Below are 25,297 nucleotides of genomic sequence, written 5' to 3' on the forward strand. Positions count from 1 at the left end.
GTTCCCATTGCCTTGCCACATAGGCGTCATGACATACAGGACGCACTGGATGCATATTTGCTTTAATAACTGAATAATTAACATTTAAAACACGCCCAATATCAAAGTTAAATGAGGATTAAAAAAATTTCCAAGTGCAACAACAAACCAAAGTGTTTCCCACTGGATTTAAAAAAGTTATCCAATTTTTCAAAATCTATCATAATTGACTAATACGTAATACATAAGTATTTTACGTCAAATACTTAGGGAATTTGCCTCCTACTTTATCTCAGTGCTAATTTGAATTCACTTTTCTGCTTGCTTTAAAAAAATATATTTTATTGATTTTTTTACAGAGAGGAAGAGAGAGTAATAGAGAGCTAGAAACATCGATGAGAGAGAAGCATCAACTAGCTGCCTCCTGCACACCCCCCACTGGGGATGTGCCCACAACCAATGTAGATGCCCTTGACCGGAATCGAACCTGGGACCTTTCAGTCCACAGACCGATGCTTTATCCACTGAGCCAAACCGGTTTCGGCTCTGCTTGCTTTTAACAAAAAAACACAAAAACAAAAAAAAGACGATTTCTCGCTGGTTGTTTTAAACAGAGGGCTCTGCAGGTTTGATTAGAGGCTTTGCTTGGCATGCTAAGGGAACAAGTGTCCACAGGTGGCCCCTCAAGACCCAAAAGCCAGGGCCAGCCTTCCAGGCAGCGTGCAGATCCTGCAGAGTGCAGATTCATCTGTCATGGCGTGGAGGAAGGTAGGGACGTGGGCCCTGTCGTCTACAGTGGGAGAGTAGGAGAACTCAGCAATAGCCCATTTCTCACTTGTTTTGTGCAGGAAACAGAAAACTTCTCGGGCAATATGCGGGAGCATGTGGAAGAATAGTGCAGAAGCTCCATGGAGTAGAATGAAAGAGGGTTGTGTGATGAGGTCACATTCCAGCAGAGCTGGCTGGGCCCTCTTGAGGTACATTGATGTCATTGGAATGGACCCTATTACATAGTCAGATTTGGGATAATTCAGCCAGCTGAGTTGAAATGGTCTATTTTAATCTATGAAGCATCAGTCTAAGCAAATGAATGATAGAGGGGTGGGGACGGGGATAGATGGAGGCTTCTAAGCACAAGGATAAGAGCCAGGTGTTTATAAAGATTTGAGCACATCTGTTTTTATGTGATTGCATGAGCGTGCCTTACTGAATTGTTAAAACAAAGTCTGCTTTCCTCTTGACAAGACAGTACCAATTCTCATGACTGAAGTGCTTGAGGATACGAGGGAAGCAGTTCTTCAAAAATGCTCAGTGACAAACTCAGGTGCCTCCGCTGCTCCTCTGGCCATGCAGCCTCGGTAGCTGGGGATCCTGCGGGTTGCTGTGTGGATGCCTTGTTTTAGCGGGCGAGTTAGAACACAGCGGCGTTACATCTGGAAAAACCAAGCTGATGCTCTCTGGGAGGAGCAACATGTTTATTCATTAGCATCTGTAATGATGTTAAATCATTGCTTCAAAGAAATGGTGTTGCCTGCGTGCGTGTGCGTGTGTGTGTGCGTGTGTGTGTTTGTGTGTGTGTGTGTGTTTGTGTGTGTGTTTGTGGGTGTGCGAATGTGCCAGTGTTTAGTATACATTGGCATTTCGCAGAAAGGGGAGGTAAGGAAGCCAAGAAAATGTATGAGAAAGGAAGGGTACTGGACTCACAGAAGCTGTGGAATGTGTCCTTTACTGATGTGTACCAGATTGTGACGTTTTTGATGGAAGCAAATGTTTCTTGATCCTTACATTTCCCGTAGTCCCTAGCACCACACCTCCTACAGGATGAATGGTCCATAACTATTTGTTGGATTGCTTTAACTTTGTTTTAAGCAGACCCTGATTCAGAGCCACCCTAATCCTGAGAACCAAAGGGGAATAAAAGCCAGCCTTGTTTTAAAACTGTCCTCGATTTCAAAGGCTAGAGATTTAAAGAAATACTTAGTTAAGCCTCTTTTTGTGTAGTTTGGGTTGGAAAGAAGATATTTTTAATTGGGGTTAACAAGGTAGCTGATGGGGTGGGGAGAACCCAGAGCAAAACACACCTCCCCGTCCTTGTATCGGTGAGACCGCAAATCCCCAGGAATGAGGAGATTTAGCTAATCTTTCCAATCACATTCTCCCGTCCTCCCTCCCCTCATCCATCTCCTTGGAATTATGTTATCTCTGCTCAGTTTAAAAGCTCAGAAGCCTTTTGATTTGGAGCAGCATTCAAAGGACGGTCAAGGGTCACCCTTGGAATATTAAAGGAGAGTGTATTACAGGAGAGGAGAGGGAGAGGGAGCAGCTGGGGCCAGGCGCAGCCACGTACAGACCCAAGGCAGAAAAGGAGAGAAAGCGCCACAGGAGCTGCTGGCAGTGGGGAGAGAGCTGCACGGATTGCTAGGAAGGGAGGACAGGAAGTAGCAACCAGCAGCCTACATTATCAGTGCCCAGGGCCGGTGCTGGTGCAGCCCGAGAGGGGAAGAGAGGAAAACACCTATTAGTGAAATCAATTAGTGGCCTTTTGAACAGACATAGAATGGTTCCTTTAGAGAATGTGGACACTTGAACCTTGCCTAGAAAATGAAATGCCTGCTCTTGCTTTAGTGCAGGGATGCAATTCTACAGAGTGGACAGCCCTCCCTCCCCTTCCCCTCCCCCCCCCCCCCATAGTTAATTTCTTAAAATAATAAAGCCGTGGGATTTATAAAGTAAATTCCTTTGTAAGATGTCAAAGTAATTTAGTTTTCAAAAATCTATGTTTTGACCTTTCTTCATTTATAAATATTGATTCTTGTTTTTTTTTTGTTGTTTTTTTTTTGTTTTTCTTCAAATAAAATCAATATTTATGTAAGAGGATAGTTAGTGAGGGCTTATTATGTGCCAAGCACTGTCCTAATATTTGGAGTAAGAAGATGCAGTGACAGGCCCCTTCACCGCAGCAGTGGTTACTTACTGATTTTTTTTTTTTTAGGGGGGGGAGGGTTTCGGGGAGAGGGTGGTGAAGGAGGTGGATCATTAATCTCTTTGAAAGTCTGAGGAAGGCTGAGGAACTTTTCCATAACAAAATGGAAAGCTGTCCTGCTTTGTCAGAAGAGTTGCAAAGTGCAGTGTATACATCTCGTATTATTACTGTGCAGTCGGCCTATTCTGAGCGTTACTGGTGAATTATTTATTTAATCCCCACAGCTCTCCCAGGAGGCATCTGCTATAATTACTCCCATTTCCTTCAGGGAAATCGAGGCTCGGAGAGATGCGGTAGGTCTCTTGCCCCAGGCCTTTGAGTGAGTAGAAGGTGACCCCTGGGGTGCACACAAGCTCTTGGTTCCAGTGTCCAAGCTCTCACCCTGGCACTGCCGGCCTCCGGATGTGCAAGGCCCTGGTGAGGCTGGCCACTGTGGGCCAATGGGAAGGCCCCTCTGTGCAGGTAGACCAGGCAGTGCCCTGACACTTGATTGGCACCTGCCAGAAAATCGTCTTAGCATGTCTACAGTCATTACAAAAATGTGCATGGCGTGTTCTGTGGCTGTGCAGTGACTATCTTTTTTCCCCTATTTACTTATGGAACGATTAGTGGCCCTTGAAGGATATCCTGCTGGTTTATAGGGATTGGGCCTAAACCGGCAGTCACAATCTGGGACTGCTGGCTCCAGCCACTCACCTGCCTGCCTGCCTGCCTGCCTGATTGCCCCTAATCACTCTGCTTGCCAGCCTGCTTGCCCCCAACTATGCCCCTCCACCAGTCTGATCATCCCCAACTCCCCCACCCTGCTGGCCTGCTCACCCCACGATTCCTCCCCACTGGCCTGCTCACCCCCAACTGCCCCCTGTTGGCTTGCTCACTCCAAACTGCCCCCTCCCCGCTGTCCTGATCACCTCCAGCTGACCCCCAAAGACAGCCTGCTCACCCCAAACTAGTCTTCCTGCTTACCCCCACTAGCCCCTGCCATCCTATTCTAGCCTGATCACCCCCAGGTGACCCAAAGTCCCAGCTCCTCCATTTTTCTTTTTCTTTCTTTCTTTCTTTCTTTCTTTCTTTCTTTCTTTCTTTCTTTCTTTCTTTCTTTCTTTCTTTCTTTCTTTCTTTCTTTCTTTCTTTCTTTCTTCTTTTTTTTTTTTTTCAGCACCTCCTTGAGGAGAGGCCAGGGCTGGCCAGGGAGGGCAAGAAACTTGACTTCCTCCATTGCCCAGGCAACCCAAGCCTTCTGCTTGCTTCAGGTCACTGGCTGGCTGCCATCTTTGTTGGGTTAATTTGCATACTCGCTCCTGATTGGCTGGTTGGTGTAATGGAGTGATGGTTAATTTGTGTAGATAGGGAACTTGGCATATTTTGAATAAAAGATGCTTCTCTTCAGCTGTGTGTCCTTTCCATTCAGAATGGAAGAATATAATTAGATGCCTCCACATATTTAATGTATTATTTAAATGAATGTTAGCCTCTGAGAAAAATGACAGAATTAGAGCATACTATATAATAAAAGGCTAATATGCAAATCAACTGAATGGAGGAATAACCTGTCTCTATGATGTGCACTGACCACCAGGGGCCAGATGCTAAATGCATGAGCTGCCCTCCTGGTGGTCAGTGTGCTCCCACAGGGGGAGCACTGCTTAGCCAGAAGCCCTGAGCTGAACTCATGGCTGGCAAACACAACAGCAGTGATGGGAGCAGCTCAGGACATCCCCTGAGGGCTCCCGCCCACCCTCCACCTCCCTTTCATCAGTCTGTTCCATGTTTTCATGCCTGTGCATTGAGCATCTGTCCCTTGGTGGTCAGTGTGCGTCATAGCTACCAGTGGAATGGTCAAATGGTCTTTTAGGCTTTTAGTTTCTAATATGCTGTATGTGCAAGATGATACTGCTCCTAATGCCCAAGAGGATACTGGAAAGAAGAGTGAGTTTGTAGAAGTGGTGTCAGGCTTCCAGGCTGAACAAGGGGCATGGACAGAGCTCTGAGGCTGCACTCATTTAGGGCCACCCTGAGTTCCAGTGCTTGAGCCTTTGGTTGGGCAAGCTTATTCCCTGGACCAGAGGCAGCTTTTCTCTCATTCAAACTCAGTTCCAGGGAAAATAAAAAACATTTTCCCCCTTTCAGTGTTGCTAATTAAATTTTTCCATTTTGTCGTACAGTAAAACAAAGTAACACAATCACATAAAATCAAATTTACTTTCATTTCCAGAAGGAGAATATAGGTCAGTGTAGGTGTGAACATGCCAGACAAGTAGGATAAGCAGGTGAGGCCTTAATTTCATATTGGGATAATTTTAGACATGATTAAATGTATTCTTAACATGTAAAAACATCAACCAAGGACAATCTTTGCCCTTTCCTTCCTTCCTTCCTTCCTTCCTTCCTTCCTTCCTTCCTTCCTTCCTTCCTTCCTTCCTTCCTTCTTCCTCCCTTTCTTTCTTCCTCATAAGCAATCCATTAATCAATGAATCAAAACACCTTTATTGAAAGCCTGTTTTCTACCTGACATAATGCCCTGTATTGGGAATTCTGAGACACATATGCCTATACAAAGAACTCAAAAAATCTCAGCTGTAGAGTCTAACACTTCAATGTTTGTTGTTTTAATATCCAGTAGAAAAAGTGTTGTGATTTTATTGCATCTGTGATGATTTTCAATACGTATGGGCAGACCTGTAAAGCCTTTCTCTGTATATCCTGAAGACTTCATGTAACATAGGCGAGAGGAACCACTGTGGTGTGAAACACCCAGAGTGGGCACTTTGGTCCTCCCCTGCTTCCCTGTGAGGTCTTGGAAGCATCTCCCTAAAAACCTGAAGGTTTCTCAGGGCAGTGCTCAGAGACCAGGTCTATGTCATCCACTCTCTTCAAAGGTTACAAATGTCGAGACCCCAAAATTATTTATACACTACACACAAAATACAGTATATATGTATACAGACATAGACACGTTAGTTATGTCTGTTAGAATTTCTATGATGTTGAAAGTAAGCTTTTTTAGGATAGAGATCAGATGTTCTCTGGTTGTACATTCAAATAACTAAATGGAAATTCACTTTAATCTGAGTTACATGCTGATTAAATTTTGATACCCATTTGAAGCCATCAGATTATGAAGAATGTATGAATATAGGGTATGTGTATGCAATGTCGATACTGCTGTATAAACCCATTACCAAAAGACCAGATCTAGATGAGCCTGGATTGAACTCTTATTGATGCTTTTTCACAAAGGCAGCAGAAATTGAATTGATGGTGCTATTAGGTTGTCAATACCAGTGTCTCCCTTTCTTCCCAGAGAAGTATATACGAAGCATCACCCACACAGTCATTTTAACCTCCTGGGGACAGAGGAGCTATAGAGATTCAAGGTGATGGTACAGGGAAGATGTGTCTAACTGAACAGTAGATACTTTGTAGAAGACAAGAACTGGCAGATTCTTCTTTGGCTGATGGTTCTGTTTTTTTTTTTTCAACCCACAGGTTTGCACTGATCAGCTATTTTGTTTGTATTCTTTGCTTGTTTTGTTTGCTGTTTCCTAATGCTTTATTTTTTAATTGGAGTTGCTGCTGGAGTATAAACATTGCTAAGAGGATGTGGCACGCGAGGTGGGATTGGAAGAATGATAGAGACCATAGGCGGGGACTAATGGTGAAGAAGGAGATTTCACATTTACTTGAGGTTCAACAAAAAGACAAGAGACAAACTGTGCCCACATGTACACATTTAAATGAAATACCATCCTCGGACACTAATGCAAATCAGATATTTTGCAGTCTTTTTTTTTTTTATGCTTTCAGAGTGATTCTGGACATTCACCTTAACTAAATAGCTTCTGGATAAGGTGTTAGGGATTGGTGGGGGCAGCAAATAAGTGTAATTTGTGCAGGGCATATTCTGAGCAGAAGCTCTAAACCCTATTTCATTCTGTAATGATCTTGCCAGCCCCTAAGGCAGTGTTCTATCTGTGGGCTTATACCCATTTTGTATGCACAACTATTAGGCTCTTTTTGTTAGATAATGGTAATTCCCAAGGGTTGGAGATGGGTGAGGGATCACTAGATCACCAAAGTCTAGCTACCTAGTTATAATGAAAACAAGCTCTGAGACCAAAAGCTGCCATACATAGAGATACCGCCTAAGTACAATATCAAAATAGTTTTTTCAGTGTGTCTGTAAGCTTGATAAAGTCATAATTTTGTCATTTTTAGTGAACCTAATGAACCTTGGATGGAAGATTCATTAAGGAAGATTGAGCAAGATTCCAGAAGCAAGATCTGTTTCTATCATAGTCAGCATCAGGCAACTAGAATTCTCTGACGGAAAGATTGGGCATGGACAGCATGAGGATCAATCCCTAGTCTCCTGGCCTCAAGATCATAGGTGATAGGACTTGCTAGATTCTCTGGTTCCACACAAGAATGGGGGATAGCTCCAAAATACTTTAGCCAGTACATATTTCAACCCCCATTAATGCTGATCACGTCAGGAATTTTACTGAAATTAATATAAATTATGCTAATCAGTAAAATACAGGGTGAGGGAGTGGTGAGCAGTGAACTTGAACAGAGATAGAACGGAAGAGTTTGTGGGTGGCCAAGCCTGGAGGGGGCGCTTCTGATTGCATGCTAGCCCTGGCACCTGAGCATTGATGGAGGGAACTGACTGAACCTCAGGCAGAGCTCAGAGATCTGAAAGCCTTTTCTGTAAAGAAGCAGAGAGTAAATATTTTAGGTTTTTGCGGATCATGAGCAAAATGTTGGCTGCCCATGAGGAAAAAACATGACCTTTAGGCAAAGGCCAGTTGTGGGGAAGGATTCAGCTGTGAGCCATCCTCAGCCATCATCTGTGGCAGCTGGGTAATTAGTAAGTTGGTCCCTAAAAATGGGGATCTGGATGTCACACCACAGCATCCACTACAGCATATTCTCTTCCAAAATAAAGGTGTGGAGAGTAAAGTAACCCACAGTCAATTAATGTCTTTTGTGGGAGGTGGTATAATGGAAATGTCTATCTGTGTGACGTTTTCTGTTGTTCCAAACATACTCATATACATTATCTGTACATTACCTCACTCTAGTCTCACAGGACCTCCCTTGAGATATATAAAGCCATTTGGGTATGCACACCAGGATGGAAGAGGTGGTGATTCACTTTGAAATTTAAATACCTTGTCTGGTTTTCACACAATCCTTGTTTATTTTGGGATTGGAATAAATTAAATGATTTCAGCTACACTAACTGTAAAGAGGATAGATGAGGGTAATGGCAGTTGAGATTACTGGGGAGGAAGGAAATGTAGATTGGGATCAATATCTTGCTGTGAATATCTATTGTGAAATACTTAAGGGTAAATATGTTTAAGCTTAGAAATTAAGTTCATTTATGCAAATTTCTGTCTGTTTAGTATTTGGTAAGAATGTGAGATTTTATGCTTTTCTCAAAACAATTTTGTTTGTAGTCTAGGAAGTGACATTTTTAGTGTTTATTGATTGTCATTAATTTTCAAAATTTCAACAATAAATATATACACTTATATCAATAAAAAACAAAAATAAACTATGTTTTATTCCCCAAAGTCAAATAGATTGTGTTTTTAAAGATTGTTGATAGGAGGAAATATTAATGATAAAAAATTAGAAATTCTCTTGAGAGAAAACATTTTATACTACTTTAAATATCAAAAACTAACCTACTTACTAATATTTGCTAATTGGTAAAAGAAAGATAAAGATTATTTTTCTTTGTGAATAAGTAAATAAGAAAAAAAAAAACATACCTTAAACCCAGGAAGGTCTAGTTTCTTCCTCTTAATTATTTGTGATTTTGATTTTTACCTGTTCTTAGTGGGATAAATTAAATACAAAATATGATGCTGTCTTTGCCTCTTAAATTGTCTGTAGACAATTTTTTTCACCTTTTTCCTATTTGAATCTTGGCATTTTCAGAGAGGGGGGAATCCAGTACATTTTTTTTTATATAATTGATATAAATTTTCTGTTGATCTGTTGAGTATCACCTTGCCACACTCTGGCTCTTCACAACCAAACGAATTGTTTCCTTGGATTTTTGAAGCTTGACTGTCTTATGTACATTTTCTTAAAAGCCCGTATGACTGCCTGCTTCATAGCTGGTTTCTATGTACATAAAAATATGCTGGACCTGGTTAAAGCTCCGTTTAGAGGGGTGTGGGTATTCCCATCGCGTGGCCGTCACTCGACACGGGTGCTTTGCTGAGTTAATAATCTTGCTATCTTTCGTTTCTCTGACTACAAAATGAGAATGATTATGCTCACAAAACCCCGTGGGTTGAATTACTGATAGTCTTTAGCTGAATTATATCTTTGTTTATCCGGAATTTTTAACAACTTGCTAAAAGCCAAGTTGAATTCTCCTCCTTCATACAGTGCCTTACATCTGTTCTTCAAAGAAAGGTTTTACAACAGAAATACACGGGGACATCTTTATTTAAAAATTATATGAAAATATTATGAATTAATATATGATGATAGTTCTGTAGTTACTATGTACTAATTTGCAATAGTTATATATATAAATAAATGGAAAGAAATGTTAATGAGGTAAAAATTATTAGAATATGAGAAGCACTGGACAGAAGTGAACTTAACTTGGCGAAGCATTCTAGCTTATTAGGGCAGAATCATTAAAAGTTAGAGCACTGACTTACATGAGCTCATTTATATTCACTATCATTTAAGTGTGCACATTCTAAAATGAGTTTCAAGAAGCACTGGATCCATTAGGTAATATAATAAAGATGATAGGGGAAAGGCCTTCCATAGTTGTATAATTTGGGGAAATGTTAGGTTAAGCAGAGTTGAATTTGTTTCTTTCCTGGAAGACTTTTCTACTGTGATTTTTATGTGTGTGTAATTGCAAAACTCCTTTTTTTAAAAATGTTTTTATTGATTTTTTAGAGGGAGAGAGGAAAGGATAGGGACAGAGAGATAGAAATATCAATAAGAGAGAAACATCATTGATCAGCTGCCTCCTGCACCCTTCCACCAGGGATGTAGCCTGCAACCAGGGCATGTGCCCTGACTGGGAATCAAACTTTTTGGTTCCTGGGTCAACACCCAACCACTGAGAAAGAACACCGGCCAGGAGCAAAACTCTTTTATTATAGAATATCTTTTGATACAGGCTTTGGAAAATGCTGTTTTATTCCAATGTTTTCATTTTCCAGATGAGAAAACCAGCGGTGAAAGTGGTTAAATGGTTTGCTAAATTCACATACAGAGTGAACCTGAATGCACGCCTGGCTAGTTGATGCTGCCTGCTGTGCTCTCTACCACACCATACCGCCCCGTGGATTTCACCCAGGCAGGGTCGGACAGACAAGTGCTTTGTTCTTAGAGTCTGAAGGGAAGAGGTACCAACAGAGCATCCTCTGGGAATCCATCATCAGAGTTTAAAGACCCTTCATGGTGCATAATTCAAGTTCTAGAAAACGCCTTGAGTTCCTAAGTCCATGGGTGTTTTCACCCAGTGCCCCCTGTACAGCATAGAAAGATGTCCATCTTTGGAGATGAGTCTGCTAGGGCTCCAATACAGCTTCACCACTTATTAGCTCTGTGGATTTGGGTCAAGTCACTTAGCCTCTCTGAGCCTTAGTCTTGTAACTCTAAAATGGGGCTAATACCTGGCCCAGTTTGGGTGACATTAAATATATTTGAGGTGCCTAGTTGGTAAAAGCATTTGCTACGTGGAACGTATTTTCATTCTGTAACAATGTCTGAAGGAAATTTAAACAGTTTCTGTGCAGCTCTGATGTTGATTGCAGTCCTTTCACTATCGGGCATAGCGAAATTTTTATTGAGATTTTGCCGATAGAAACTTCCTCTCACGCTGCTTTTCTTACCGTCTGGCTCTTGGGTCTCCGGTGAACCTTGCATATGTCCTGTATTGGCACATACCATGTCCCATTCTTGCCCATTTCACCATTGTTCATATTGGACCAGTCACTTTTTTCTATCAGGGCTGAGAAACAAATTGCAGGGAAGTCCCAGCTTTCAACTGGAATGTGAGTTTCAGATTTTCAAGTAAGAAGTCTTCACCAGCTTGATTTTTTTTTGCTGGCACTGGCTGTTTCTGTTCCCGTTTGCTGCTGCAGGCATCCTTGTACATGTGGAACTTGCAAGCTCTTTTTACATCCCTGCAAGCCCCCGTGCAGGTGCACATTGGAGAACCATCTCTTCACTCTGGCAGGAAGGGGTTTTACAGACTGCCGTCGCTTTTGGCAGGGAGAGAATGACTTCCAGGCCCTGTACTGCTTGAAAGAGGCACTCCCCCATCACATAGACGACTGTACTCAGTGGTTACTGCTTGTGACACATTTTCAAATGGACCCCCCAGTGGCTGCAGCTGTGATTAAAAGCTGTCTGCTTTCTGCCTCACTGGGGGTTTCCTGTTTAACCATGTCAGGCACATATATATATGTGGGCTGCAGCTGCATGATGGCAAATGTAAAGTGTGTTGCAAGATGAAAAAATCAAATGAATACTTGAATAACAAGCTCCTGAAATTTTCAAGCTCAAGTCACTGAAAGATACTAGCTGGGGACCTAGCCATGTATGAGGCGCATAAAAGTAATTTTAAAAAGGAGAGCTCATGGTCAGTGAGTATATATACCATCTGCCAGTACATGCTTTGCACACATCAACCAGACTGAATGTCTTAGAGATTTAAGTGCACTTGAACTTAGCAGCTGCATTTTAGCTCTTCTGTGTGATTCAAGCTTCAGTTAAACCATTTACAAATAAAGCAAGGAGAGAATATTCTCATTTTAAGATTACCCAAGATAGTCACTGATACGCTAATAGCCATGTTTGGCTTATCCTGAGGTAGTGCATGCCGTTCTAAACACAGTTTACCATGAACGCTACCTTAGAAAATGCTCCAATGAGCAGGGTGGCCTCAAGGACCAGGTGTCTTGAAGGCACAAGCCATACCCCTTCCTTTAGATTACAGATGTTGAGTATGGAGCATTTCATAAAAGAAAAAAGAAGGTATTAGAATGCAAACCAGGGCTCTTTACTTCATGTGATAAGTATACATATCAAAGCCATGAGATAAAGCAGCAAGCGCTCTTTGCTCAACCCACTCAGCTCCAGTAACTGAATCCGACGAATCCAAACACACATTCTTTCTTAGGTACAGAGGAAAGAAATTTGGGAGAGGGGGGAGAGAATCTGAGAATTTTGTGTCTTCCCCTCTGCCTGCTTCCCCTCCTGAATTTCAAGCTCTGCAAATCTCAGCAGCCAGACACAGTAGATGAAATGCTAATCTATCACCAGCAAATTTAGGCTGCCAATACTACGCATGGACCCTATTGATTGCATTGATTATATTTCAGATATTTACAATATAGGCAGACAAGCCTAATTTATTTTCTAAAGAGTTCAAGGTAGGTATCACTGTTTCAGGGTTGGGGGCGGGGGGAGGGGGTAGGAGGAGGAGGACAATGGAGAGATGTTTGTGGTTGCTATCTGCAATCATCTGATGCTGACAGAGAGTGGTATTTTATTTAGTAATTAACAGTGTAAAGGGGAGAGGAGCTGTCATGTTGGTTCTTAAGCTGGGGAATGTGATGAAAGATGATATCTGTGGTCTCATCCTTTCCACTTGTTTAGGATTGTCAGGATGAGAAATGTCAGCATTATGAAAGCTCGGCTCTGCTCTTGATATGATAAAACCCTTCAAAAGCCAGTCTTTCTCGCAACCCCCGTCCCCCTCCTTTCTCGCTCTCTCTCTCTCTCTCTCTGCACTTGCTTTTTGTTTATCCTGTTTTGTTAGATGGCAGAAATATAATTCTTTTCTTTCTTCCTATTATAAGCCACCATTTTTGTTTTATTATATGTTTCACAACCCCTAATGCCCCGCTGAAAATTACCTTGTTAAATGACAGTGTTTCAAAGCCATGAATCCTTTCCACCATTCCCTCAGAGGTTTGAAACAGTCAACAGACTGTAAAGAATAAATAATAAAAAAGTATTGATTATTTTGATGACTGCGAGATTCAATTAAGTATTAATTTTGCCCTCCAGTGGACCTATCAAGGTATTCAAAAGGGAGGATTCGGCTCAGCTAAATGCGTGCTGAGTGCTTCAGCCTTAAATAGGGAGAAAATGTGTTTACCTACAGTATTTGAAGAAGAAGTGCATTGATGCACAGAGTCCAATATTTAAGTGCTGTGCAAATTAAGCCCTGGTGACAGTGACATTGTTTTCAGTGGTATGAGTATTGACTACAGAAGTGCATTTGATGACAGCTTAAACTATTTGTATTGATTAACATTTTCATAGATTATCATGTGTCATATCAAATTCACTTTTCAGGCATGAATACGTTTAAAAAAAAACCACAGGCGAACCACAGCCAATGTCATGATGGGACCAGGGAGCATGCAGCCCCACCTGCTCCTGCCCTGGTCACCTGTTTCCTGCCCAGGAACCAGTTAGGCATGAACTTGGCAATAAATAGCTCCCAGATAATGCCAGGAGGGCACTTCTTGCTTTTCTTTGCCTCCTGCATCAGATCCTTTTTGCTAAAATCATACTATGCACCTTGGTTTGCAGAGGGAATAAAAAGGCTACACTTGGGCAGTGTTTCTCTGATCCTAAATTGCCCTTCTCATGAGCTGAAGAGAAAGCAGATTTAAACTACTGGGGCAGAAAGTTGGCCTTTTTTGGAAGGTGATTTTTCCCCCTCTTGCATTTTCTTTCATGCTCGGGGTGGAGGATGCTCTAGGTTTCAGAAATTATTGAACACAGTTTGTAAGTATTTCCCAATTCCTTTAACCAATGTTTAAGCCAATTTTCCTCTCTATGTTGCTGTACATTGTCTGCTTTGCAATGTGCATTGGATCTGGGGTGAGCGTCCGTCCCACATCTGGGGCCGGGGGTGGTGGAGCCAACTTCTAAGGGCGCGCGTGGAATTTACATAAGAAATCGCTTTTATTCCAGGGACCGAGTTTGGCGGGCTCCTTTCTCCTGGTCCCTTTTTCTCTGCTCCGGGGATAGGGTTTTAATGGCTCGTCCCCCAGGGAGAGAGAGGGCTTCTTAAAATAGCCAGCGGTCCCTCCCTGGGGTGCACCTTCCTTTTCAGCCTGCGGCTGGAGTACAAACCCAGCACTTGCTTTTCTTCTCGCTGCATTAAAGACAGAACAAGGTGCAAAAAAAAAAAAAAAAAAAAAAAAAAAAAAGTCCCCACAAAAGCACACCCCACAATTAAATAAGCCGCGTTGGTTAGGGTGCTTTCAAAGAAGTTTTTTTTCTCTTCTTTTTCCTTTTTTGGGGGTCCCCCCTCCGAAGCCTCCCGAGTCTCTCCCATGCTCCTGGAGCTTTCCCAGGGTGGGGAGTAATGGAGAAGTCCTCGGCTCTGTAATAGCTCTTCACTTGACTGCAGCCAGCAATAACAGCGGGAGCAGCGGGAGATAAGAGGGAGAGGAGAGAGGGAGCGTGTGCGTGCGGTGGGAGAGGGAGAGGGAAGAGAGGACACGCACACACTGAAGCTGCCACTTTTTCCCCCCTCCTCCCCGGCACTCTCTCTTTCCCCCCCATCCCAGGATCCAATGATAGCTGCTGGACCAGCCGGGAAGCCCTCGCTGTCAGCGCGGAGTGAGATGAATGCGGAGCTGGGAGGTGAGGACCAGGCTGCGACTCCAGACAGCGAGCTGAGTGAGCCTCTGCCGGCGCCCGCGGAGTCAAATGACAGCGAGGACACTCCCAGCAAGCTCTTCGGTGAGTCTGTCTAGGTGTTTCATCGCAAGTCCTAGCCTGCTGTCCGGGGAGAGCCATCCCCACACCCACCCCTTCTTCTTCTTCTTCTTCTTCTTCTTCTTCTTTTTCTTCTTCTCCCTGTGGTTCCTGCAGGGCTCTCCTAAGTCCTAGAAAGAGGAGGCTCGGGTCTTGCAGGGGCAGAGCCTGGGCAGCTGGGTCCAGTGGGACGGGAGGAGGATGCCCTCCAAACTTTTCCCAACAAGGAACTTCTTCGCTGCCCATGGGTGACTTGTCACAGATTGCTCGAGTGTCCCCCCCTCCCCCGCAGCTAGACAGGATGTGGGGGCGGGGGGGGGGGGAAGAGAAGATGGTAATCATAATCAGGAAATCATTTGCCATTGTGAGACTTGGTTAACAGTTATTGGGTAAACATTGACTCGGTTTCAGCTGGCTCTGCAGCCTTTTGTTAAGGGGAAGGAGAGTCAAGTGTGATTATCTGTAGTCAAAAGACCACAGAGGGGAGCTGAGAAATATCAATACAAGTCATTCCGTGGCAGGTAAACAAAGGTGACTCCGGGGATCAAGTAAATAACATTTTATAATCTCAATTAGTGTCTCTCTCTCTCTCTCTCTCTCTCTCTCTCTCTCTCTCTCTCTCTCTCTCTCTCTGAGGTAAGAAAATAGGTTATTTGAGTCCCTTTCCTGACCTTCCCCCCTTTAGCATGTTGCTCGCCTCTTCCTAAGTGTGGAGGCAGCTCAGGACCTTTTAGGAATCTTTGTTTCATAAACAAAACAAAACAAAAACAAGCAGAGTGCCACTCCAGCAAAGACATCTGTTCTTCAAACAGATGACACTCTGCAAGCCAACTCAAGGAACTGTGATCTCTAATCAGAAGGGGGAGCGGTTGTTGGGGCCAGTGACTGAGTGATGGATGGTGATGCTTGTCTTTACTGGAGAAGCGCTTTATGGGACAGAGTGACATGTGGCTTTCAGAACAGTGGCTCCTGGAACACTTGCTTTAATTATTTTCCAGTGTGTATAGCACTAAATATCTATATCTATATCTATATCTATATCTATATCTATATCTATATCTATATCTATATCTATATCTATCTATATCTATCTATATCTCTATAATACATACTTACCTATATATGTGTGTGTATTTATATTAACCTGACATATAAACCTGATACCTATTTATGTACATAATCAGGCAGAGAACTGCTTGGTCTCAGGTTATAAACAATTGTGTACCTGAACTTAAAAAAAAACAATCAGTGCATAGACTGCTTTGTTAAGAAAGTCACTAATTCAGTTTAAAATAGGAGCTTTATTTTTGTTTAACCTGTAGAAAGAAAAAAGCTTTGATAATTTGGCAATTCTAGGCCAGCTTCACCTGAGGAGTGTTTCTCTGATTTCAAATGCTCACTTAATCAAACATCAGGGGGTTGTTGCAGAGAAACTTCGCTAATTTTTTCTACTGGAAAAATACCGTCGGATAGTAGATTCCAGCTTCAAGGGATTCTAGCATATCACCAATTCTTCAAAAAGCAGCCTCTCTACCTCTGACATAAATTTTCCATACCTAGGCATTAAGGTGTCAGCATTTTCACTCTAAAGAGATATTTTGTTGTAGTCTCTTTTTATCTGTGTAGGAAGAGTTGTGTCCTAAAACACTCATTTCATTTCAGGGAGTTAGTGAAAGAAATCAGATAAAATTATAAATTACAGGAAAGCAAAAGCCATGCCCAGCTTCTCTAATGTTGAGTAACTAATACTTTGACTTTTCAAAAGTAATTGACTGTATATGTAATTTAACTGCAGATAAAGGATTATTTGTCCCTAAACTGTCCATGCATTATTAAAAAGTAAATGCATGTTGTAGACTTTGGCTTATAAGCCCAACGTGGTTTTTTCTTCTTCTCATTCCCCCCCCCCCCCCATTGGTTTGATGGAGGGGTAATTAATTTGGCTTCTCAACATTTATTTAAAATTTCCACCATTGAAAATTGTTATAGATTTATGTCACTCCTTACTGGTTTGCATGTGTAGTGAAATCGCTTTTAAAAATCCAAGAGGGTCAAATAAATTTGAATTAAAACTTCATTAAAGATATATCATTAGTGGAACCTTTATGGTTAAACTAGGAATCATAGTTTAGTTTAGTAATCATAATAGATACTCATCTCCACTTTGGGTTTCTCTACTTCTGAATTTGTAAGAGAGAACCCAGAACAATATATATTTTATTTCATATTCTTTATATATCATCTAATTGTGTTTGACCTCTAGAATGAATATTTTCCAGTTTCCAATTAGGTAGACGAACAGTTTTGAAAACTTGAAAAAAAAGAACCTGGAGACAGTGTGAGAGAAAATAGAATGCACATTGGAAGGAAAGCATCGCATGTTGTCTAAGATTTCTGAGCTCTGGTGTCTGTTATGCTCTCACGTTTTCGTATCACTGGGACCTTAGCTTAGGAATCCTAGCTTATGGAACTGACTAAAACTTTCTCTCCCAGAATTTTTAGCAACTTTGGCAACATTCAACGGGTGATCATTTAATAGACCCCTATTTTATTTGCCATATCTATGTTCAACTTTTTGTGCTTTTCTATGTAGTGCTGATTAAATGTTTACTCGATCATGAAGAATTACATTATTTCCTGCGTATGGGAGACTATCCAAGTTTGTTTCTAAACAATGATTTTCTCATATACTCTCTTAAAGCATCATTCCTATATTATATGCACTGTATTACTGAAAGCTGTGCTCCTCTAATGGGAGAAGCTGATGATGACAAATCGTGTACCTTTTGATCTATTTACTCTTGTGGAGAGACATTAAGTGGCACCAGGAGAAGTTTCAGTATGAATAGATTCCTCTGGCAGTCACTCCTCCCTCTGTGTCTTGTTCACATTAGCAGTCCGGAGGACAAGTCTGTTTCTCTCACAGTGTGGCACCTTCAGCACAGAACTGCAGGGGAAAGGCTAATGCTGATGCCCTCTATGGATAAACAAAGGAAATTCCAGGAGCCACTGGGCCTTTTATGCCTCCCCTTAAATTGCACCTCTGCACTTAACAGCATCCAAAGAGAAACATACTGTGCAGAATATTTCAGTGCTCTGAGCCGCTCAGAATACCAGAAGGAGAGACCGGAAGCCATATGCCAGCCTAAGTAGAAAGTTCAGAAAAGCGCCCTTGTGTTTTGTAGAGTAATTACATCAGAGGCAGCGTTTTGCTTAACTTGAGCAGCCATGGAAACTAAAGTACACTTAAGAGAGATGAATCCACATTTCATTGAGAAACATGTGGTTAGCTCGTTCTCTGTGATATCATTAAGTGGTGCATTGTTTATGCTGGTAGAGCCTGTAGAACTACCTCCTTTTTCTGTTCCTGACTATTATGCTAAGCTCCGAGCCGTAGGAAACCATCTGTAGAAGAACAGATGTATGTTGGGGGGGTGGAGGGGGGAAGGGGAACAGCATGACCAGAGATTCTGGTTCCATGTCTCACTGTGTTTCAGCTGCATGATCAAATGAGTGATGCCACACAGGGCCAGTCATTTAATATGTGATGACATATTCAAACCCATTCTCAACATGGAACTTTGGGAAACAATCTCAAAGGAAGAGGTTGCTGTGTTTCTCTAGTGACATTTATAGCTCCCGTGTCAATGTGGTGCTTCATTTTTAGTTATGCCCATCAAGAATTCAGTGTTCCACATTCAGTCAAGTTGGATGCTAAAACTCAAATGGCAGCATCAACCACTTGGCCAGGAAAATGGCCACAGACAGGATGAAAGTCATATATATCCCTAGAAAAATATCTGTGCTAAAATGTGCCCGTGCAGTGCCAGCGAAGAAGGGAGACCACATAAAACATGCCCCAGATATTTTCTCCTGTATATGATTGAAATTTGAATGATGATTTGTTAACAGTTCTCCTCCTAGGAATATTTTTATTGTTTCAAGTTAAACCTCATGATTGCTAGCCTTGGGTGGCTGGGCTAGTTGTCTCTGCGTCTTCCCTCTCAGTTGTATATCACACACTGCACTTGTGAATTGTGGCACTCAACTCTCAAACCTCCAGCTGAGATGTAAACAAAAAGCCGCATATAAACATCATCCCTGGAATAAAAATTGGTGGTTGCTTTTCTCTTATGATACTATGTTTTCCTAGGTTATTAGAAACTGCATGCAATGGTGCTTGTACGAGTGGGTATTGTCAATGTCATTTATCTGTGAGCTATTGGGAAAGGGGTGAAAGTTGAATCAGTGATTCCTGCTTGCTAAAAAATGTCCTGGGCTGTTCCGTTACTTTCCTCTCTGTTTTCTTCCTCATCGAAACATGCATCCTAAGATTATTTTTTAAATTGCCTTCCAGTTTGACTTGATTAGAATTTATGGCAGTAGAGTGGTTTTCAATGACAGAAGGATAAAGGACTAAATTATCTCTCACCCCTTGAGACAGTGGTCTCTGCAGGTCAGCGTGGAGGTCATGGGTAGGGCATGATGAGGACTGCACGTTATGGTGATGCTGCCTCTCTCCTGTGCATACGTGGAGCCTTCATTATGTCATCACTGTCTTTATTACTTTATTTAAAGGTCTCTCTTCAGGTTCCAGTGCCTTGGATATTTGTAATATTCTGATAAAATATGCTGGGGCCAATAATCAGGAATATAGGGCTTAAGCCCAAGAGGGATTTTGCTGAGAGGTGATGAGGAAAATTCCCTAGAGAAATCTATTTCCTTAAAATATGCATCGTAATTCTATATTTTTGAAAGCTTCAGTATTATGTCAATTAAAAATTGATACTGTTTTTCTTTTTACTGAAGAATGTGTGTTTTGCTAGGGAAATATTATACCAGGATATTTTTAGATCAACTAAATAATTTGAGTGATAGATTCTAGGTGAAAACAGCTATTTAAAAGAAACCAGTAGAAACCTGTATTTGTGTAAGTAAATGGGATGCATGGAAGGTATTTGTCAAAAATCAATTAGAGTTTAATAGTCAAACAAGCCCTTGGCATGCTGCTCTCTGATGACAGAGGGGGAAATTCACCTTTAAATACATGTCTTAACATTTATGAAAATCTAATGCACTAAGGTATTTCTTAAAACACACACACACACACACACACACACACACACACACACACACACACACAAAATACAAAAAAAACAAAACATCCCAGTGAGAGTCTGTGTGTGTTTAAACAACTTTAGCTGAGTATTTTTTACCCCCATTTTAACACTGCACTGATAAATAAATCTACTTTAAATAGCAGATGTAAGCTTCAAAATGAAAGTAAATTCATGTTAAATGGCAGTGATGTTCAAACTTTTCATCATGTTCACTGTTGAGCTATGGGTGACAATGCCTAACCTTGACATCAGACTCAGTGGGGACTTTCTCAGTGTCTTCCTCTTTGGTCCATTTGCCAGGCCTGTGCTCAGATCAGACTTCTGCTTAGAGAGGAAAGTTCAGTAGTGCAGTGTGTGAGGATGCTACTGCCTGGGTGTAACACCTTAGCAAATCAAAATGGTGATACAGTTCTGTATTTTTTCTTTCATTTTGACTGTGAGGCTTCTTATTTTTCTTGTTGCTAAGTGGTATTATCAATAATTGGAAATAAGACAACGTATTAGAAATATTAATCTGTGCCATCACCCCATAAAATGATTTCATTTTCGTCTTTTTCATGTCTGGGGTGTTTCTGATGTAAAGGTTACACGGCATAATGATGTTTTTGCAGTTCATCCAGGCCAGTTTATGTCATCATTAATAAATAGAGGTGCCTTCCGGATTTAAGCTCCCAAGGCTCAGCCTCAGAGTAGATTGCCCTCTTTCCCAATTACCTGATTTAATTACAGAGTTAGCACTGCTCTTTTCAAGAACTGAACAAATAAAATTTCCTTTCACTTCAAAAACAAGACGTGAAGTGGGCCTTGCTTGTTGTTAAGACAGTAAACAGATAATTTGGGGGAGGACTGACACTTCCTTCCATTGGCGACCTCGCTGATTTATGTTTGGGGATTAATAATACATCAGACGCTCGCACATTAAAAAGAAAGTAGATGTGAAGGAGGGAGGGTGGAGGGTGCAGTTTCGCTATTGGGCTGCCCTGATTGTTCAGATCTTCCCTGAGAACCAGGACCTTTGGAGGAGCAGTCCCATTAACCCAAATAGGCACCTGGCTGCAGTGACCATGTTTCTGGGTTTTCTTATGCTAAAGAAAAAAGATAGCAAAGCGTTCATACCAAACTGGCACCCTGTCAGGGGGGCAATCTGTGTAAAGTTTCCTGCTGTCAGGTTAATAAATTTTTTAAAAATATCCAAAGGCAGAGGTAGCTGGAGAAAGCCCACGGTAACAGCCACTCTCCAACAGATGGGTTTGTCTTTCATATCCAGCGCGGCCCTGGAATTCTCTTGTTTTACAGGTGTTTTTGTTTAGTTTTCCTTTGATTAATTCCATTTCAGTTCTACTTTCAAAATGCTTATCCTTTTAAATTTCAAGTGTCATTGCTTTTAGAGGGAAGTAAGTGAGCATCATTTGTTTCGATATGCTATTTTACAGTTGCACATATACCTTATGCTGCGAGCCTAAATGAGGTTCTAAATCTGTCAACACTGGACTTTCCTTTGGGAATATCTTTAAGTAACATGTATACTAAGATTCATTCACAAAGGAGTATTTAGGCTTTGGCAGTAGGGGGCATTCTAATGATCTCCATTTATTAAACATGTCGACCTGACTCAATATTTTAAATGTAAACCCCCACCCTCTGATTTTCAAAGCCAGCTTTCATGACAGTATGAAACAAGGGTATAATAGTTTGGTGACATCTCTCGCACTATTTTTGTGACATTGTTGTGAGCTATCAAAAATGGATAAGCTTTTTTAGTGTGGACACAGAAATAAAATAATAATAATAATAATAGTAACACCAAATCTCTCTTAGGTAAAGCAAGTTTGTAATTCTCAGAGAATAGAAATTAACTTTTTTGTATTCAAAAATCACTTTGAAAAACTACCTAATCAAGATCCATAGTTATTCACATCTCTTTTATTTTATATATATATATATTTTTTTTTTACCCATTTAACATAGTTTTTTTCTTTTTTAAGGTATATTCTAATTTTATTTTTTCCCATCACCATTCCCCCCCCCCATTCTCTCTTCTTCCTCCACACACTTGAAAAAGTTTTAGTATATTATATGAAAGTCTATATTTTATTTGACAGTTTAAAAGAAAATCCATACTCAAGCTTCTCTTTCAGTCTTTCCTTTTTTAAAATGCTTTTAAGATCTTATATGTGACAAGAATATACAATTTTTAATTTTAATTAAAAATTACCCACTGGAAACAACATAACTTACACAGTCTCAGTCTCTTTTATTAGAGGACTACACTACCATCGAAACTATTTGAAAATATGAGGAAAAAATATAGATTACAATAAGACAAACTAAGTAATATTACACATAAACTACATGCTTAAGATGCTTGCTTTACTGAAGACCATTTGAAAATAAGATTCTGCAATTAAACCTTTTTTTTTAAATTAAGAGCTTTATAATATCCTTAGTAAGTAACTAAAATAAAACCTATTACTATTGCCTGAGAATAAGTAGAATTAAGATATTTTTAGGACTCTTTTAATGTACCAATGATAGCCAGCATAAAACCATTTAATGATTTAATGAATGTGTTTGGCAGTAGCAATTTTCTTAGTAGTTCATCTTTTTTTTTCTGTAAAATAATCAGTATTTTCCAGATTGAGTTACTTTCCAAGTATCTTGTGTTACTTTAGTTTCATCCTATTAATGAGGGGGAAAATTCAGTAACAAAAGTTTGTGAAAGCTAGGAAATGCATGTTTAAAGATTATATTGAGTGTTTTAAAATAACAATTTTAAAATCCCACTTGCAATTCTATTTATTTATCAGTCCCATACTTTATTTTTGCTTCTCTGTGCTTTTGTTCTTGGGCGTTATGACTGCACAGTGAGTAAATGTGATGCTACCCATGGAAAATGTGTGTGTGACCCTAGTGTGTAGTGTGTCCTTCATATTTTTTTCCAGTATTTGTGTGAGACTTCCAGTTGTCTGGTCAAATTACTAATATGCGTGTATTTTCTCTACCATAAAATTAATAAAGCCTAATTGATCATATTCTTGCTCATGCTGTATATATATCACTTAAGTATAGTATTGAAAAAAAAGTTTCTATACTATACTTATGTGTAGTATTGAAAAAAAGTTTCCAGATAAGCATATTCAAGTTAAACTTGTGAATAAAGACAACTAATTATATTATAGGATGCTTCAGGCATAGTTGGGCGATAATCCAAGTTCCAGTGTCTTCTTTGAGGCTGCTATTACACTGAGCAGAAGAGACAACAGGATTTCTCAGAATTTGTGCCATTTAATTCAGTCAGGAGGTTTAAGGGTTCCTGAACACTATGGTTTATATACACTTCAAGCATACCAAACTTGCCCAAGCTAGAAAGACTCTTGAAATCTAGATATTGAGTGCCTAAATATTTGTCTGTTTGTAGAATACATATATCACAAGATAAACATCTTTCCATTTTTTAAATGGAAGGTAGTTTGTGGTCAGTAGTTAGCACAATTTTTGTTACACACTCCTGTTAGGATTGCATGTGCCTAAACATACATTTACAAGGACACATATCAAGATAGATGCACAATAAAGGAATCATAGTTTAAAAATTTGCTATTAAAATAGCATGGTGTGATTAATCTCCTTTTGCAGTGTTTGATGGCCACATGTGTGCTGATTTGTCTTTTAGTTTCAATATGGCAAGACTTATTTTCGTAAATGAATGATGTGTGATTACCTATGGCAGGACAAAAATCATCACTGTTGAAGTAGAAGGGGGTTGAGAGATTAATATGATTTAAAAATTTGAACATTCAGAGTTGTCTCAAAAGCCCCAAAAAGGTATTATTGCAGAATGAATTCTTGGTAAGCCTAACTGAGGCTAAGAGAGAATAAAAAAGTCAAATGGGAAATTTTCCTGTATTTAAAAATGTAGAGATGTGGACGTGGTGAAGGTGGTGAAATACGCTTTCCCAAACCTGCATTTTCCCTTAAGGTATCTAATTTCATTTAGCAAAATATTGGAAGATATAAATGTGTCAGGAATGAAACATACACTTTACAAAATGAGAAGCACTGCAGTCTACCCGTGGGTAAATATTCAGAACAGGGCTCATCTGGATTATATAGGAAAACTCCCACAAACTTTTGGAAAGAAACAAACACCATTGTTTTAGATGTTAATTGGCTCATCATTTTATGATCCCTAAGATTAAGTCAGGTTTTTATTAAGAGTTACCTAAGAAATTATTCAAATTTACAGGAATACTGGTCTATTTCTTTGCTTTGGTTTGGAATATTTACTTCTCCCATTAGATTCCATGTTTATAGTAATTTTCAGACAATCCAACCAGAATCTGCAGGCAATCAGTAAAGTGTTAAGAAGTAAGCATAGTATTTTCAAAGGGATTAACATCTGTAGGTGTATATAAAACACACACACACACACACACACACACACACACAGAACAGGTCCGATTGGAGACTGCTGATGGCACTGAGCTGAGGGGGTTGCACGGGCCTCAAATGGTAGCTACCCGTCTTGTCATCTGTGGTGTATCAATATGTTTTTATAATGATACAATAACCTGAACCCTGTAACAGTTTATGGTCCTTTGGAGAATTCTTATGGATTCTTAGAGTGACGGAGGTCTGAGAAAAGATCTTGAAAGCTTTCACAAAATCTGGCTGGGTGACAGAAAACGGGCCTGGCTGTGATTTAGTTGCCAAGGAATCCTATTGATGGGGGAGCATCATTAAACTTTTAAGTTAAAACAAAAACCACAAAAACAAAATGGTAGATATTCTTAAATAGGGGTACCAAAAGGACAGCAGAAATTAAAACGTGCTGAAGGATCTTGAGACAGGAGGCAAAATTCAGCAAGGCCAGTGTTGCCCTTGATATCCTACTTAGAAATAGGATTTTGTTTCAATATTATTCCGAATATCGCAGTGTGCACTGGAAATACATATATTGCATTTCTTTCATGGAACCTAGCAGCCTGGGTTGTTCCTTTTTTATTTCGCCTGGCTATTTTTAGTCAATAAATAAAGAACTTGCATTTTGAATTTGGCACCAGCGAGACACAAAACCAGAAACAGCAGGAAGTAACCCTGACGAGTAACTTCGCATCAGTATATGCACGCAGACCTCACAGACTTCTTAACACTGATAATGCCGCTAATTTCTACGGGCCTTTTAAGATACGCTTCCACATGAGCTCTCAAAACCCATCAGAGTGTGGCATGTAAAGTAAATTGTTTGTCACTTGCCGACGACCTGCCATATTTATTGTCAGGAGAAATGGACATTAGTTGGAAAAGCAGTTGTTAAAGGCCAAACAATTTTTAAAGATGGCAAAAGATGTGCTAGGGTTTTCCTTTTTCTAACAATAAGCCACCCCTTCAGACATCAAAAGACAAGATAATAAGACACTTCAAGCACAAT

General features: G+C 40.5%; 1 protein-coding gene across 1 annotated transcript in view; it reads left to right on the plus strand.

Moving 5' to 3' along the window:
- Nucleotides 1-629: 629 nt before the first annotated feature.
- POU6F2 (POU class 6 homeobox 2) overlaps nucleotides 630-25,297 on the plus strand; it is a 277,332-nt gene continuing 252,664 nt past the window's right edge. The window contains exons 1-3 of the mRNA XM_045575991.1: nucleotides 630-782; nucleotides 3,187-3,255; nucleotides 14,410-14,731. Coding sequence (XP_045431947.1) covers nucleotides 630-782; nucleotides 3,187-3,255; nucleotides 14,410-14,731 — 544 coding nt within the window. The remainder of the gene's footprint in view (nucleotides 783-3,186; nucleotides 3,256-14,409; nucleotides 14,732-25,297) is intronic.

Source organism: Pipistrellus kuhlii, unplaced genomic scaffold, assembly GCF_014108245.1.
Source record: "Pipistrellus kuhlii isolate mPipKuh1 unplaced genomic scaffold, mPipKuh1.p scaffold_m20_p_10, whole genome shotgun sequence".
In the NCBI taxonomy this organism is placed as follows: Eukaryota; Metazoa; Chordata; class Mammalia; order Chiroptera; family Vespertilionidae; genus Pipistrellus; species Pipistrellus kuhlii.